Here is a 16745-nt window from a genome sequence, read left to right as displayed (position 1 = left end):
GAGGCTAATTTTTTGGGACTCGGAGATCCAGCACAGGCTTGAGTCTGGCCGTCGACAAGCCTGAGCTTGGGCACGTAGTCTTGACAGCCAGCTTGAGCACAGTTATACTGAAACATTTATATAGGCAAAATTGAGTTCTTTTGTAGGTGGTTCGATTTTCTAACTTGATTTCACATATTCAAGCATAAGTCATGTTTTCCCAAACTTCAATACTCGACCTTAGAAGACCATTTCATCCATTAAAGGAAGGATTACATTGGTTTGAACATCAAATTGAAGATCAAGAGGAGATTTGGGGCATTGAAGAAGCAAATTAGGGTTCATCATTCTGAATTGGGAATTTAGGGTTTTTCATCCAACTTGAAGAAGAAGGGTGTACATGCCGTCAATTTAATTTTCTGAATTTGTTCTTTACTTTGTGTTGCTTATTAGTATGAGTAACTAAATTTGTCAAACCCATTGGGGTTCCTATGTTGTTGAATTGATTCTAATGCTTATGAGATTTTGATTATCAATGCTTGTCTCTTCTTACTTTCTTTATTAATGAGAAATCACATTATTCATGAGACGTTGTGAGTTGTGGTATTTAGATTACTTTATGTAATTGAGAAATTTATTTAGTAATTGGAAATTTGAATAGCAAGAACTGGTTAATGATCACTTAGAGATAAGGGTCATTGACTAGCAGGATTAAGAATTAACAAAGCTTAATAGAGGCGGGTTAAAGCTTAATGCTAATTAAATAATCGATCGTTAGGAAGAGATTCCAACTTTAGGTTATTAGGTTTAGGAATTTGGTTATCTCGAGAGGGAAATCGAATTCAGTTAAGAATTCATCCACGGGTAATTGTAATTGGTAATCAATATAATCTCTATCTTCACTGAAACCCAACTAGCTTAGGTCTCCATGGGTTTGCTTTTTTCTTCAATTGTTTTCCTAAATCTTTTCAGACTATCTGACACTTAGTTAATTGCTTGTTTATATTTAATCATAGCATAATAACTTCATCGATTTTTTTAAGGTTAGATAACATAAGACACTGCAGTAGTTCTAGGATCACCCTTTTCCGAGAATACGACCTTGATATGCACCATTTGTGCTAGTCTGCATCGATAGGTTCACTGCCTTAGATTTTAGCTACAAAAATAGCATATCAGATACCTTCAAGATAAATGGAATGACTGATGATGCCATTCGGTTGAGGCTGTTTCCACTTTCTTTGAGGGACTGAGCGAAGAGATGGTTACAGTCACTCCCAGCCAACACTATTACAACATGGAGTTCTTTGGCTGAGAAGTTCTTATATAAGTACTTTCCTCCTACTAAAACTGCTAAATTGAGAAATGACATATCTTCTTTTGTGCAGTTTGATGACGAGAGCATGTATGATGCCTGGGAAAGGTAGAAGGACTTGCTTCGATGTTGCCCGCACCACAGATTACCAGTATGGATGGAGGTTCAGACTTTCTATAGCAGTTTGAACATTGCTACTAGATAGATGGTAGATGATGCAGCAGGTGGGGCCCTAAACAGTAAGACGCCGGAGCAGACACAAAATCTGATAGAGGGGATGGCCATGAACAACTACCAGTGGCAATCCTCTAGGAGTCGGCTAGTTAAGCAAGGAGTGGTTAACCAGTTAGATTCTACAGCAGCCTTGACAGCTCAAGTGGAGCTCTTGGCTAAGAAAATAGAACAACTCCAAATGTCGGTTCATGCAGCACAGATTGGCTGCGAATTCTGTGGTGGCTCACTCTACGGTGCAAACTGTAATGCGGGAGGTATGTTTGCTTCACCTTCCACTTCTTCTCCTTCTCCATCCTCTATCGTTTCTGCTGACCTTGAACAGGTTGACTATATGGGTAATGCACCTAGACAGCAGAACAATCCCTACAGTAACACATACAACCCAGGTTGGCGCAGTCATCCCAACTTCAGTTGGTGGAATAATAACACAAAGGGACCACCAGGTTTTCAGAGATTGCATCAGCAACAGCCCAAGCAGTAGGCTGGTCCATCCCAACTACCTCCACCTCAAGAAAAGAAGCCCAATCTCGAGGAGTTGGTGATGAAATTTGTGTCCTCTACTGACAATAGGTTCCAGCAGATGGACAATGCACTTAGGAATTAGTAGGCCTCCATTCAGAATTTGGAGAACTAGATAGGCTAGATTTCTAAGATGTTGGCTGAGAGACGGTCAGGGATGCTCCCCAACATTGTAAAGTCTAACCTGAGGGAGCACTTCAAGGCTATCACCTTGTGATAAGGTAAGTAGTTATCTAGTTCTTTACCTGTAGCTGATAATGATGATGTTATTGTGCAGGATGAGCCAGCCAAGAAGGAGCTACAGCCTGAGGAGATAGAGCCTGTAAGAGCTGAGGATAAGAAGAAGAGTCCTATGAGAGAGTACCAGCCACCTATCCCATACACTGCTCGACTAAAGCAGGAAAAGGTTGACCAGTAGTTTGGTAAGTTTCTAGACATTTTTAAACAACTGTGCATTAACCTTCCTTTTGTTGATGCTATTTTGCAGATGCCTAAGTATGCAAAATCTTGAAGGAGATATTGAGCAACAAGAGGAAGCTGGAGGACTTGGGATTGGTGACCTTGAACGAGGAGTGCTCTGCCATTCTGTAAAATATGCTGCCTGTTAAGAGGCGTGATCTAGGGAGTTTCATTATACCTTGTATTATTGGTGAATTAGCTATTAGTGGTGCTTTAGCTGACTTAGGAGCTAGTATTAACTTGATGCCCACTAGCTTGTTTGATAGACTTGGTTTGAGTGAGCCTAAACCCACTAGGATGAGCATTCAGTTAACAAATAGGACCATTAAGATTCCTAGGGGTGTAGTTGAGGATGTGCTTGTTAAGGTAGACAAGTTTATATTTCCTATTGATTTCATTATCATGGATATGGAGGGTGAGAGTATTGTGCCACTGATCTTAGGTAGACCTTTCCCTGCTACATCAAGGTCTGTTATAGATGTTTGTGATAGGAAGCTCCAACTTAGGGTAGATAATGAAACTATCACCTTTGACTTAGCGACTTCAATGAGACATTCTTTAGACCATGATGATACTGTATTTTCTATGGATGTCTTGGATGATGTTGTTGAGTCTCATATGCAGGATATTTTGCTTGATGATCTTTTATAGGTTGCATCGCAGGGAGATGAGAAGGAGTTGCCAACGAGCAAGTGCTGGAGCAACTCACTTGTTTGTTGGTTAGTGAACCTAGCCGTTCTACTGACCCGTTGATAGACTATTTGTGTAGCTAAAATCTAAGGTAGTGAACCTATCGATGCAGACTAGCACTAATGGTGAGTATCAAGGTCGTATTCTCGAGAAAGGGTGATCCTAGAACTACTGCAGCGTCTTATGTTATCTAACCTTAACAAAATCGATGAAGTTATTATGCTATGATTAAATATAAACAAGCGGTTAACTAAGTGTCAAATAATCTGAAAGGATTTAGGAAAAAAATCGAAGGAAAAAGCAAACCCAATGGGACCTAAGCTAGTTGGATTTTAGTGAAGATAGAGATTATATTGATTACCAATTGTAATTACCCGTGGATGAATTCTTAATTGAATTCGATCTCTCTCTCAAGATAACCGAATTCCTAAACCTAATAACCTAAAGTTGGAATCTCTTCCTAACGACCAATTATTAAATTAGCATTAAGCTTTAACCCACGTCTGTTAAGCTTTGTTACTTCTTAGTCCGACTAGTCAATTATCTTTATCTCTAAGTGATCATTAACCAGTTCTTGCTATTCAAATTTTCAATTACTAAATGAATTTCTCAATTACATAAAGCAATCTAAATACCACAACTCACAATGTCTCATGAATAATGTGATTTCTCATTAATAATGAAAGCAAGAAGAGACAAGCATTGATAACCAAAATCTCATAAGCATTAGATTCAATCCAACAACATAGGAACCCCAATGGGTTTGAAAAATTTAGTTACTCATACTAATAAGCAACACAAAGTAAAGAACAAATTCAGAAAAGTAAATTGAAGGCATGTGCACCCTTCTTCTTCAAGTTGGATGAAAAATCCTAAATTCCCAATTCAGAATGATAAACCCTAATTTGCCTCTTGAATGCTCCCAAATCTCCTTTTGATCTTCAATATGATGTTAAAACCAATGTAATCCTTCCTTCGATAGATGAAATGTCCTTCTAAGGTCGAGTATTGAAGTCTGGAAAAAGATGGCTTATGCTTGTATATGTGAAATCAAGTTAGAAAATCGAACCCTAATTCAATAAATCGTATTTGCCTATATAAATCTCTCAGCACGGCTGTGGTCAAGCCCATGCTGATTAGCACGGGTGGAGTCCAGGTCGTGCTGGACCTCCGCGTACCACAACTCATGACTTCTTTCTAGCCGTGCCTTAGCCGGTGCTGAGCCACCACGGGCCGTGGTGGCTTCGAAAACCGTGCCAAAATGGCACTCTCAAAGGGCAACTATTTGTTGGTTCAGCACAACCAGAGTCCAGGACGTGCTCAACCTTAGAATACTAATCCTTGCTCAATTTGATGGATTCTGGTCCATAATTGCGCGTATTTCCCTTGATTATTGATAATGTCCCTCGATAATGACCTAAAACGTGAAAGGAACCAAAACACAGGTGATTCTGGCATAAAACAAGATAATTATGCATAAAAATATAAACAATTGAGCATATAAATATGTATAAAATGATGCACATCAAATCACCCTACATTTAAGCTTTTGCTTGTCCTCAAGCAATTAATAACTCAATACATGCACAAGCAACAATCACCCCTCAAAATCCATGCTAAAGTTCACAACTCAACCTTATTCAACATATAAAGAATGAAACTCAAGTAATTAACAAGTTATACACCTTTAAAGAAAAACTATAATAATACTATCTCGAGGTACTTGTTCGGAAAGCATAATGTTAAATCGAGACTGATTAGATGGATTTTACTCTTGTAGGAGTTTTATATAGAGATTAAGGATAAAAAGGGTGCTGAAAACTTGGCAGCAGATCACTTATCGAGGTTGGAGAATTCGAGTTTGGCGACACTTGATGAGAGAGCCATTGATGATAGTTTCCCTGATGAGCATTTGTGTTCATTGCAGGTATACACCGATTCTCCTTGGTTTTCTGATTATGCGAATTATTTGGTTGCAAAGGTCCTACCAAAGGGTATGATATATCAACAAAAGAAGAAATTCTTTGCTGACTTGAAATACTACATTTGGAAAGACCTCTTTATATTTCGTGTTTGTGCAGATCAAGTGATTATGTGATGTGTATATGGGGAGGAAACTCTCAAAATCCTTAAGCATTGCCATGAGGGACCAACTGGAGGCCATCAGGCGGCCAATGATACTACTAGAAAGGTGCTAGATGCAGGATTCTGCTGGCCTACGATCTTTCAGGATGCGAGAGCCTTTGTCCAGGTTTGTGATGCATGTCAGCGGTCAGGTAACATCTCTTCCCGTGATGAGATGCCCCATACTAGTATACGAGTTATTGAGATTTTTGATGTTTGGGGCATCAACTTCATGGGACCGTTTCCTTCTTCTTATAGAAATAAGTACATACTTGTGGCTGTTGAGTACTTTTCTAAGTGGCCAGAGGTGCAAGCTTTTCCCACTGATGATGCTAGGGTCGTTGCTAGGTTCTCTACACTCTATCACCTAAAGCTTTGATTAGTGATAGAGGGACCCATTTTTGTAATACCCAATTAGAGAAAGTACTTAAACGCTCTGGGGTCACACACCGGTTCTCTACACTCTATCACCCACAAACTAGTGGGCAAGTGGAGGTAACTAATAGGGGTTTGAAACACATTCTAGAGAAAACCGTGGGGACTAGTAGGAAGGATTGGGCTGCCAAGTTAGATGATGCATTATGGGCTTTTAGAACAGCCTATAGGACTTCTATTGGTTTTACACCATATAGGCTAGTTTATGGTAAGACATGTCATTTGCCTCTTGAATTGGAACACAGGACCCTTTGGGCTTTGAAATCATGCAACTTTAATGTTGATTCTACAAGCAAAGAAAGAGAATGGCAGCTGAATGAGTTAGAGGAGTGGCGTTAGCAAGCTTATGACAACTCCCTAATTTACAAGGCTAGGACGAAGAAGTGGCATGATCAATGATTGAAAGGCTCGAAAGAGTTCAAAGTTGGAGACAGGGTTCTTTTATATAACTCACGTCTTCATTTGTTTCCAGGTAAGCTGAAGAGCCGAAGGTCAGGACTGTTCATAGTCAAGCAAGTCTTTTCATATGGCATAATGGAGCTATATCATTCGTAGAAGAGAGACTTCAAGGTTAATAGGCATAGGCTGAAGCATTATCATGAGAACTCATTAGAAGTTGAGGAGCGAGTGAACATGGTGCTTTTCCATCAAGAGTATTATGGTGTTGAGTCTAGCTAAAAGACTCGACCAAAAAGAAGTGCTTTTAGGAGGCATTCCCATATTTGGCTTTACATTTTTATTAGTTGCTTGCATGTTTGGTTGTAGTTAGAGCACTTGCTTAATTATTAAACTTAATTGCTGATGTGCATTATATTACACATGTTTATATGCCCAATTCTATTTTTGTGCATTGTTATCTTGTTTTATGCCAAAATCACCTATGTTTTGGTTCCTTTCATGTTTCAAGATATCATTGATGGACATTATCAGTATTTGAGGGCGATACGTGCGAATACGGACCAAAATCCATCAAAATTGAACAAAGGCTAACATTTTAAGGTTGATCTGGACTCTGGCCGTGCTGAACCATTGACCTCTGATCCTTAAATAGAGCCTTTTGATACGATTTTCGAGGCCACCACGATCTGCATCACGGCCCTTGGTGGCTCAGCATCGGTGAGGGCACGGTTAGGGAGCAAAGGATGAATTTTAGGACTCGGAGGTCCAGCACGACCTTGACTCCGCCTGTGCTGACCAACATGGGCTTGACCACGCCTGTGCTAAGACATTTATATAGGAAAATTTGACTTCTTTTGTGGGAGTTCAATTTTCTAACTTTAGATCTCATATACGAGCATGAGCCACCTCTTTTCAAACTTCGATATTCAAGTTTGGGAGACCATTTCGCATATTGAAGGGCGGATTTCAATGGTTCAAGCATCACATTGAAGATCAAGAGTGTATTTTGAGGCATTCAAAAGGCAATTTGACGTTCATTATTCAAATTTGGGGACTTAGGACTGTTCATCTGATTTGAAAGAGAAGGGTGTGCATGTTTCCAATTTTGTCTTATGCATTTGTTCTTTATTTTGTGTTATTCGTTAGCATTAGTAGCTAGAGGTATTGGACCTATTGGGGTTCCTTTGGTTATTGGATTGCATTTAATATTTATAAGATTTTGATTATCAATGCTTGTATTCTTATTGCTTTCAGTATTAATAAGATATTGCATTATTCATGAAACATTGTGAATTGTGTTGTTCAAATTGCTTTCTGTAATTGAGAAATTCATTTAGTAGTTGGAAATTCGAATAGTAAGAACTGGTTAATGATCACTTAGAGATAAGGGTAATTAACTACCCGGATTAAGAATTAACAACTCTTAATAGCAGTAGATTAATCTTAAGGCTAACCTAAAATCGATCGTTAGGAAGAGATTCCGTCATTTAGGTTCTTAGGTTTAGGAATTCGGTGTGCTCGAGAGGGAACTCGAATTCAATTTAGAATCCACTCACGGGTAATCACAGTTGGTAATCAATCTAATTTGTACCACTGTAGGGTTCCTGCTATACTATCCCTTTCTTTATTCTGACATTCCTTTTCCTGCAATCATACATTGGATTTCTGTCATTTGGTGATCGGCCCATTTTATATAAGATGGTCATTATATGTAGAAATAAAAATTGCATGGATATCATGTAGTGTGACGAATTATACCTTCAAACTATGGAATCCATAGTCTAGTAGTGGTGGGGGGGAGGAGGAGATGCATATATGTAGTGGGGTGGTGGCGGCTTGTGGACCGGGGGTGGTGGTGGAGACTTGTACTTGTAAACTGGAGGAGGTGGTGGTAGAGACTTGTACTTATATGGCTTCTTTGGTGGTGATGGAGGTGGATACTTGTGCACTGGTGGTGGTGGAGGTGGAGACTTATATTTGTATACTGGAGGGGGTGGTGGAGGAGACTTGTATTTGTATGGGGGTGGTGGAGGAGAATAGGACTGGTGGGGGAGATTTGTACTTGTAAACCGGGTGGAGGAGGTGGTGGGGGACTTGTACTTGTAGGGTTTCTTGGGTGGTGGAGGAGACTTATACTTGTAAACTGGAGTAGGAGGTGGTGGAGACTTGTACTTGTAAGGCTTCTTAGGTGGTGGTGGGAATACAACTGGAGGAGGAGGTGGGGTGACTTATACTTGTAAACTGGAGTAGGAGGTGGTGGAGACTTGTACTTGTAGGGTTTCTTAGGTGGTGGTGGAGAATACACTGGTGGAGGGGGTGGAGGAGACTTGTATTTATAAACTGGTGGAGGAGGTGGTGGAGACTGGTACTTGTAAGGCTTCTTGTGAGGTGGTGGAGAATAAACTGGTGGAGGAGGTGGAGGGGATTTGTACTTGTAAACTGGAGGTGGTAGCGGTGGAGACTTATACTTATAAGGTGGTGGAGGTGGAGAGTACACTGGAGGAGGAGGAGGTGGTGATTTGTATTTGTATGGTGGTGGAGGAAAAGACCCACAATATATATTTAACATTATCAATGCGGACTTTAAGTTCTGAAGATGCTAGTATTCCTACCCAAGATATAAGTCAAGTCCTTCGCTTTGCTTGAGTCGATCTTAACGTGTGTGACTTTTTAGGTTCATTATTAATTAGTAATAGGAATTTAATATTAAATTCTTTAATATTAATCAAACCAATTTAATCAATTAAGGGAATAATTAAATAATTGTCCTTCAATTGCTTCCATAAATTATAAATGATGTCTAGCAACATATTATAACTACCTAATTAATAATAAAGGCATTGATCATCCATGAACCCATTATTTATGATTACCATGTAATTAATCCTTCTACTGAACAATATCCCGATCAAGTGAGGATCATGGAATAGATAAATCCACTAACTTGATTCCATGACCAAATCCATAATACATCTCAACTAAATATGATTAATACGAAAACCCTTTTTTCCATTAATCATAATTAGCTCGGCCAAGGATTTCCTAGTCAAGATGTTGCCATATCACATAGGACATTTTCCTTGTTTACTCAAGGTAATGGATTCCTTGTTGATGAATACCTGCCTCCATGCATATGTAACTGGAGCCACTATCTGCAAGTACCCATTCTTATCATTAACAAATACCTATAGCATAAGCAAATTCCAATCACATATTCATGAGACGACTTTGTCATCTCAAATCTAAGGATTAGTTACACCATCACAACTTAATAATAAATCAATGGCTTAAGTAAATTATCCATGTGATTTATTATTTCTGCAAGTCATGTTCAGTCCACTTATTTCACAAGTGACCCATTATAATTAACTTAGTAACTCATACTAAATGGCATGAGACTCATCATTCTCTATATATATTAGTATCTCATACTAATCATAGGGTCAAACACATTATGTTGGTCTTCTAGATTAAAGACGTCTAATATTTAATCCTACGACCAAGAACTATTATATAATATTCTAAAGATCATTTGTCGTTCATATTCTCAACTCTTAAGAATTGAGTCTTTAATAAATATTATTGGACTCATTTAATAATTATATTACTACAAAATGAATGAAAGACAACTACCATAAATAAAAAAATATTCATTACATAATAATATCACAATGTATGAACCAAAAAGTAAAAAGTCCAATTGGCTTTTAGGACATACATCTAACAACACCAACCTATTGTATGAGATGAACACTATTAGAAAGCCTTTGATAAAATGAAGGAGTATCTAATGAAGCTCATTGAACCACTCATTAGCTCCGTAGAAACTGCGGCGAATCGGGTCGATACAGTATTAGTTTGAAACATACAAAAGCAGGTTTAAGTACACATATACATGCATTGAAGTCAAAAATATGTACGAATGCTATTTCCTTCAAGTTTTTAAGGAAATCGGTGCACAAGAGGTCATTTCACCTAGTGCTAATCAGTTGTTCATCTAAGGCAACCCGATTGTTCTTCGATTTTGCATAATTTTTGACATTTTATGTGTTGTTTAAGTGTATAAATGACAGATACACAAGAATAGCAAGAAAAAGATACCTCATCAACGGTCAAAAAAACCTAATGTGTGCTCAATTTGGCCAAAAGGAGGATTTTTTCCCTTTTCACCAACCCTAAGTCATTTTGATACAAATCGGTGGCGAGAACTCCCGATTTGGTGCAGCTGGGGGTGCAGCTTGCTGATTTAGAAGAAGAACTCGCTATTTCAAGAAAAAATTGGATAGATTTAGTTAATAATCGAGAGAGAAATCAAAGAAAGATAGTAGAAGGAGTTAGAAGGAAAATAAGTGAAATGACAGAATAAAGAGAAAAGGATAGATATAAAAAAGGAAAACGGTCATTTTGGTCCCTAACTGATAAATTTTATTTTGGCCCTTAGTTGAAAATTACTAATTTAGTCCCCGTAGGATAAAAAAAATCGAATTACATCCCGAAGCAGAAATTATGAAAGAAAGTAAAGCTTATACTAGTTCAGCACCCGAAAGTGGGTAATTTACCAAGTCACAACTCGAAGTGCAAATCACAAATTTTTTCCTTTCGGAAGCAAAAGGCAACCAAGAAAATTCCAGACAATCAATAGTGTTAGTGCCTATCACCTAGAAATTTGGGCACAACGGGTTGATGCTTCTTCAAAAGATTAAAGATAGGATCACAAACCATTGTGAGCTTGGAAATAAATCTGCTAATATATTGCAAATGTTCTAGAAAACCTCTGACTTCTTTCTTCGTCTTCGACGCTGGGATCTATTGAATAGCCTTGACCTTGTCCAAATCGATCTCTATGCCTCGTAGACAGACTATATGCCCTAACAGCTTCCTTGATGTTACTTCGAAGACACTCTTCTTCAAGTTGAGTCACAGCTTATACATTGCCACTCATCCTAAAAACTTATTGAGAGCCTAAAAGTGCCCTTCCCTTGTTTCAGACTTTACCATCATGTCATCCACATACACCTCTACCTCCTTGTGCATCATGTCATAAAACAAGTGTTGGGAATTGAAATTAAAACATATGGAAAGGTGCGATAAAAGCAATTTAATTTTTTTTTAATTCCCACCAAGGATCTCATTCATTTAGATAGTCATAACACACAAAACAAGCAAAAGATGGAGAAGGCTTATAAAGGATGCGTGCCGCTGATAGATTATAAATAGTTATACTTATTGTGTTTAATACCCTTATATTTTGATTGGATATTGTGCTTAATTGTGGAAATTATGTTTGTTCTGATCTAGGTGGTGAAATATCAAGGATTGAGTGAAATTCAGCCTAAAGAAATGTTTTAAAGCATCATTTGTCAAAACCAAGTCTTTTGGAGGAAGAGGGAAAATTTATGCAGAAGGTCATTTTCAATAGGACGTGACCACGCCCAACAATCTGTGAGCTGCTAGAATCTGTTGAAGAGAATTTCAAATTTTTAGTTAAATTCATGGTGGACCCACTTTTATGTTATTTCCTTTATTTTTGGAAGTGCTAGCTAAGGAAAGTTGACTCCCATACTATTTAGGATTTTATTTGTTTAGATTATCCTTTATCTTATCCTTCCTTATAGGAGTAAGATTATATAGGAAGTTTGTTTCCTTTTAGATAAGGATTATCTTATTAGGGTTTAGGTTTGACTTCCTATATAAGGAGGCTAGTTCTACAAAGAGGGAATGATTGAGAGCTTTGATATTTTTATTATTTTTCTTCTTCTACAACTCTTGTGAATTTTTACTCCACCATGTGTGGCTAAGCTTTTAGTTTTTGATTCAAGAGTGAATAAATTTCAATTGTGATTTTGTAAGGCTTTGTGCTCAACAGAATTCTTCTTTAATTCAAGTATTCTTTATTTCTTGTTTTTATTGTTTATGAATTTTTGATATTGATTGAACTGATGACTCAATTTCATATTGATTTTTCTATTACTAACCTTGAGTATGTGATCTGTAATTGTCATGAATGATTAACATAAGTAGCAAGGAACTGACTCATGTGTGTGTGATTGCGGCCTTTTCGAATTACATAGCTTGCATGATAGACTCTAGGGAAATAAAGGAACAAGATTAATTCAATTGCAGCTATCTCGATTAATTAATATTGGTTTAGACATTCTCATTATTCTTAATGCTATCATTGAGTTGATATGGAACGCTATCGTGCCCAGTTGACTAATGGTAAGTTTTGATTTGGATGCTGGGTTTGAGTCAATTATATTAGGAATAAATAGACTAAGTACTTGAATAGAAAAATTGATATTTAAGCCTATGATCAGAATTACAATTGGATGGAATTTGCACTCTTGAATTGGAAGTTTGGTAAGATTGATTTTTATTTACTTGAATATTCAACCTTTATTATTTTTTGTTTATTTATAATTTTGGTTCAAACATTCAAACCTCCCCATTTTTATTATTTAACTTTGAGAAGCTATTCACATTGGTTCCCTTGGGATTCGACCTGGTTTCACTATTTCTGCAAGTTAGTTTAGGAAAATCAGTAATTTATTTTGAAGGGCTTCGACAACCCGTTCAAAATTTGTGCCTATTCCAAGGAGTGCTTCTTGCTTTATTGATTCTTGAATCTTCAAAGATGATTGATGCACTTTGATAATGTCTCATGACATATTATTTTAGATAATGAATTCTTCATTGATAACTTATTATCTTCATATGACTCTTAGTATACACAATGACTATCCCTTGAGCACTCCATGGATAGGAGAACATAATATAGTATCAAAGTATAAGAATCCTTATATAAGATAATATATTGTTATCTCAAGTCTAAGGATTACATGATTGTCATAAGAATATTATCCATAGACACTTGGGGTAAATTCCATAAGGACTACTTAGTAGGGTCATGTTGAATGAACTTATTCTTGTAACAAGCACCCATATGCTTATATCAGAATCTTTATTCTTCAACCTTATGAGATAGATTGCCTACTTCAAAAGTAAGTGATAACACATTATGGTAGTCTCGAGCGTTTGATCAATATCCAACAATTAATATCTAATTCTTGACCAAACATCGACTATGAACAAAGTTAATGAACGTATTTAATGAGAACCTTATCATTATAAACTCACTTTATAATTTCTCTTATATTTGTGTTTACATTCTATAGTGTTCATCTTTAACGGTTTAGATTATTCCTTAATGACACCTGACTACCCATATCATTAGAGTCGAACAATGCCTTTAGTATAATTGTATGCCATCAATTGTAATGTGAAATTAACACAGATCATCTAACAACTCTTTGTCTTTAGGTTATACTCTAACAACAAAGTAGTGGCTGCTCTCTGATAAAGTGTTCCGGTGTTCTTTAGTCCAAAGGCATAATCCATTTAGTAGTTGGAAATTTGAATAGCAAGAACTAGTTAATGATCACTTAGAGATATAGGTAATTAACTAGCCGGATTAAGAATTAACAACTCTTAATAGCAGTGGATTAATCTTAAGGCTAATCTAAAATCGATCGTTAGGAAGAGATTCTGTCGTTTAGGTTCTTAAGTTTAGGAATTTGATGTTCTCGAGAGGGAACTCGAATTCAATTTACAATCCACTCACGAGTAATTACAATTGGTAATCAATCTAATTTCTACCTTCACTAAAATCCAACTAGCTTAGGTCCCCTTAGGTTTGCTTTCTTTCCTTGTTTGTTTCACTAAACCTTTGCAGATTGCTTGACATTTAGCTTGCATCTAGACATAGAATAGTAACTTCGTCACTATTATTTAAGGTTAGATAAAATAAGACGTTGGAGTAGTTCTAGGCTCACCCTTTCCCGAGAAAATAACCTTGATACTCGCTATTAGTGCTAGTCTGCATCGACAGGTTCACTGCCTTAGATTGTAGCTACATAAATAGCCCATCAAGTATTTGGCGCCGTTGCCGGGGATTTTTGTGTGAACTAGAGTGAATTTGTTTTTGTGTTACTCTAGCCATTTTTGTTTTCTGTCTTTTGATTTTTCTTTTCCTTATTCGTCTATTCATTTCTATGTTCTTTGATTGCTGCCTTTTAATTTCAGGTAGTTTATAACAAGGAGCTCTAATCCTACCACTGTAGACCCTCTTGCTGAACCAGAGCGATCCCTCCGTCTTTTAAGGAAGCGTATGCAAGAAGAAGAGGAAGCGCGGATAGAGATTGAAGCCCTGCGAATAGACCGGCAGAGATGGGATACAACAATAACTAGGCTGCAGATGAAAATAGGACAATGTATGAGTTTGCTAGGCCCTTTCTTGTAGGGACACAAACGAGTATAGTGCGACCACCTATGGCAGCCAACAACTTTGAGATAAGCCGAACGTGATACAAATGGTCAAGAATAATGTCCAATTTGGGGGACTGCCGAGCGAGGACCTAAACGCTCACATAGCAACTTCTTGGAGATCTGTGATACCTTCAAGATAAATGGAACGACTTATGATGCCATTCGGTTGAGGCTGTTTCCTTTTTCTTTGAGGGACCGAGCGAAGAGATGGTTGCAATCTTCCCAGCCAACACTATTACAACATGGAGTTCTTTGGCTGAAATTTTTTTATATAAGTACTTTTCTCCTACTAAAAATGCGAAATTGAGAAATGACATATCTTTTTTTGTGCAGTTCAATGACGAGAGTATGTATGATACTTAGGAGAGGTACAAGGATTTGCTTCGATGTTGCCCGCATCACGGATTACCAGTATGGATGCAGGTTCAAATGTTCTATAGTGATTTGAACCTCGGTACCAGGCATATGGTAGATGATGCAGCAGGTGGGGCCCTAAACAATAAGATGCTAGAGCAGCCACAAAATCTGATAGAGGAGATGGCCATGAACAACTACTAGTGGCAATCCTCTAGGAGTCGGCCAGTCAAGCAAGGAGTGGTTAACCAGCTAGATTCCACAACAGCCTTGGCAGCTCAGGTGGAGCTTCTGACCAAGAAAATAGACCAACTCTAGATGCCGGTTCATGTAGCACAAATAAGCTACGATTTTTGTAGTGGCCCGCACTATGATGCAAACTGTAATGTAGGAGGTATGTTTGCTTCACCTTCCACTTCTTCTCCTTCTCCATCCTCTATTGTTTGTACTGACCTTGAACAAGTAGACTATATGGGTAATGCACCTAAACTGCAAAACAATTCATACAGCAATAAACACAACCCAGGTTGGCATAATCATCCTAACTTCAGTTGGAGGAATAACAACGCCTAGGGACCACCCGGCCTTTAGAGATTGCATCAGCAACAGCCCCAATCGCAAGCTGGTCCATCCCAACTACCTCCACCTCAGGAGAAGAAGCCCGATCTCGAGGAGTTGGTGATGAAGTTTGTGTCCTCTACTGACAATAGGTTCGAGTAGACGGATAGTGCACTTAGGAATCAGTAAGCCTCCATTCAGAATTTGGAGACTCAAATAGGCCAGATTTCTAGGATGTTGGTTAAGAGGCAGCTAGGGACTCTGCCTAGCACTACAGAGTCCAACCCGAGGGAGCATGTGAACGCAATCATGTTGCGGTCAGGTAAGTATGTTCCTAGTCCTTTTTTTTGTTTTTAACAATGATGTTGATGGGCAGGTAGATTCAAGCAGGGAAGTTGAAGCCACCAAGGCGAAAGAACTAGAGAAGAAAGAGGCAAAGGAGATTCCATTAAGGGAATACCAGCCCAAAATTCCATACCCTGCTAGATTAAAGAAGGCGTAAGTCGAGCAGCAGTTTGGTAAATTTCTGGATATTTTTAAACAACTGCATATGAACTTGTCTTTTATTAAAGTTATTTCGCATATGCCTAGGTATGCGAAGTTCTTCAAGGAGATTCTTAGCAACGAAAGGAAGTTTGAGGACTTGGCGTGCGTGACGCTAAATAAGGAATGTTCGGTAATTTTCTAAAATAAGTTACCGGAAAAGCGACATGATACAAGGAGTTTTACTATTCCTTGTTATAGGTAACTTATATATTAATTATCCTTTAGCTGATTTAGGGGCTAGCATTAATGTAATGTGATGTGCGTAAAATACACACATCTAAATGGGGTTTTTAAGATTGATTTTATGGATATTTGGATATGAATTGGTACCAACACTCACCTTATGCGTCTGTTTGTGTGCATTAGGTCCAAAAGGAATCAAAGGATGATAAAGGAAAGAATTGGAGCATAATTGGACGTCAAAGCTACCGAAATGAGCTAAGTATGCCCATGCAGAAGGTTAACACGGTCGTGTTGTATTCAACATTGGCCGTGTTGGATGCGTCAAACATGAAAAAAAAAGCTTTTAGGGAGCACGGCCACAGAGAGTAACACCAGAACACCACCTTTCCCAACACTCAAGATGTAACACCCGCCATGTCATGAGGGAATTAATTAAAAGAACGAAGAGAGGAAAAAAAGAGGAGGCTAGGGTTAGAACGTCCCAAACCCTAATATTTCTCTCTCTAAGGGTTTTCTGAGCTGAAACCAAGAGAAAAGGAGACTTGGATCAAGGTTCAATCGGATTTCCTTCGAAGATTGAAGATTGGGCAAGGTTCATCGATCGGTTTTCAAATCGAGTAAGAGG

General features: G+C 38.0%; 1 protein-coding gene and 2 non-coding genes across 3 annotated transcripts; all 3 read right to left on the bottom strand.

Annotated features, from left to right (window-relative positions):
* Positions 1–1334: 1334 nt before the first annotated feature.
* On the bottom strand, positions 1335–1441 carry LOC112534193. The gene has a single exon (XR_003078498.2). It is a non-coding gene; the product is annotated as a small nucleolar RNA R71 (small nucleolar RNA).
* A 6494-nt stretch (positions 1442–7935) lies between these two features.
* Positions 7936–8723, bottom strand: LOC112534159 (extensin-like). The gene is made up of 2 exons (XM_048373328.1): positions 8397–8723; positions 7936–8334 (listed from the first exon to the last, which is right to left on the bottom strand). The coding sequence occupies exons 1-2, from the start codon at positions 8721–8723 to the stop codon at positions 7936–7938; spliced, it is 726 nt and encodes a 241-aa protein (XP_048229285.1).
* A 6056-nt stretch (positions 8724–14779) lies between these two features.
* On the bottom strand, positions 14780–14886 carry LOC112534178. The gene has a single exon (XR_003078483.2). It is a non-coding gene; the product is annotated as a small nucleolar RNA R71 (small nucleolar RNA).
* Positions 14887–16745: the final 1859 nt, after the last annotated feature.

Source organism: Ricinus communis, chromosome 1 (assembly GCF_019578655.1).
Source record: "Ricinus communis isolate WT05 ecotype wild-type chromosome 1, ASM1957865v1, whole genome shotgun sequence".
Classification (NCBI taxonomy): Eukaryota; Viridiplantae; Streptophyta; class Magnoliopsida; order Malpighiales; family Euphorbiaceae; genus Ricinus; species Ricinus communis.
Note: the sequence above shows the minus strand (reverse complement) of the source record. Positions and strands in the feature narration are given on the sequence as shown.

What these genes read in the sequence shown, in the direction of transcription:
- LOC112534159 (XM_048373328.1), bottom strand. Translation starts at nt 8,723, where the DNA reads ATGTTAAATATATATTGTGGGTCTTTTCCTCCACCACCATACAAATAC. An exon ending in CTCCACCACCTCCTACTCCA is followed by an intron (nt 8,335 to 8,396) that starts GTTTACAAGTAT and finishes CCACCTAAGAAG; the next exon opens with CCTTACAAGTACAAGTCTCC.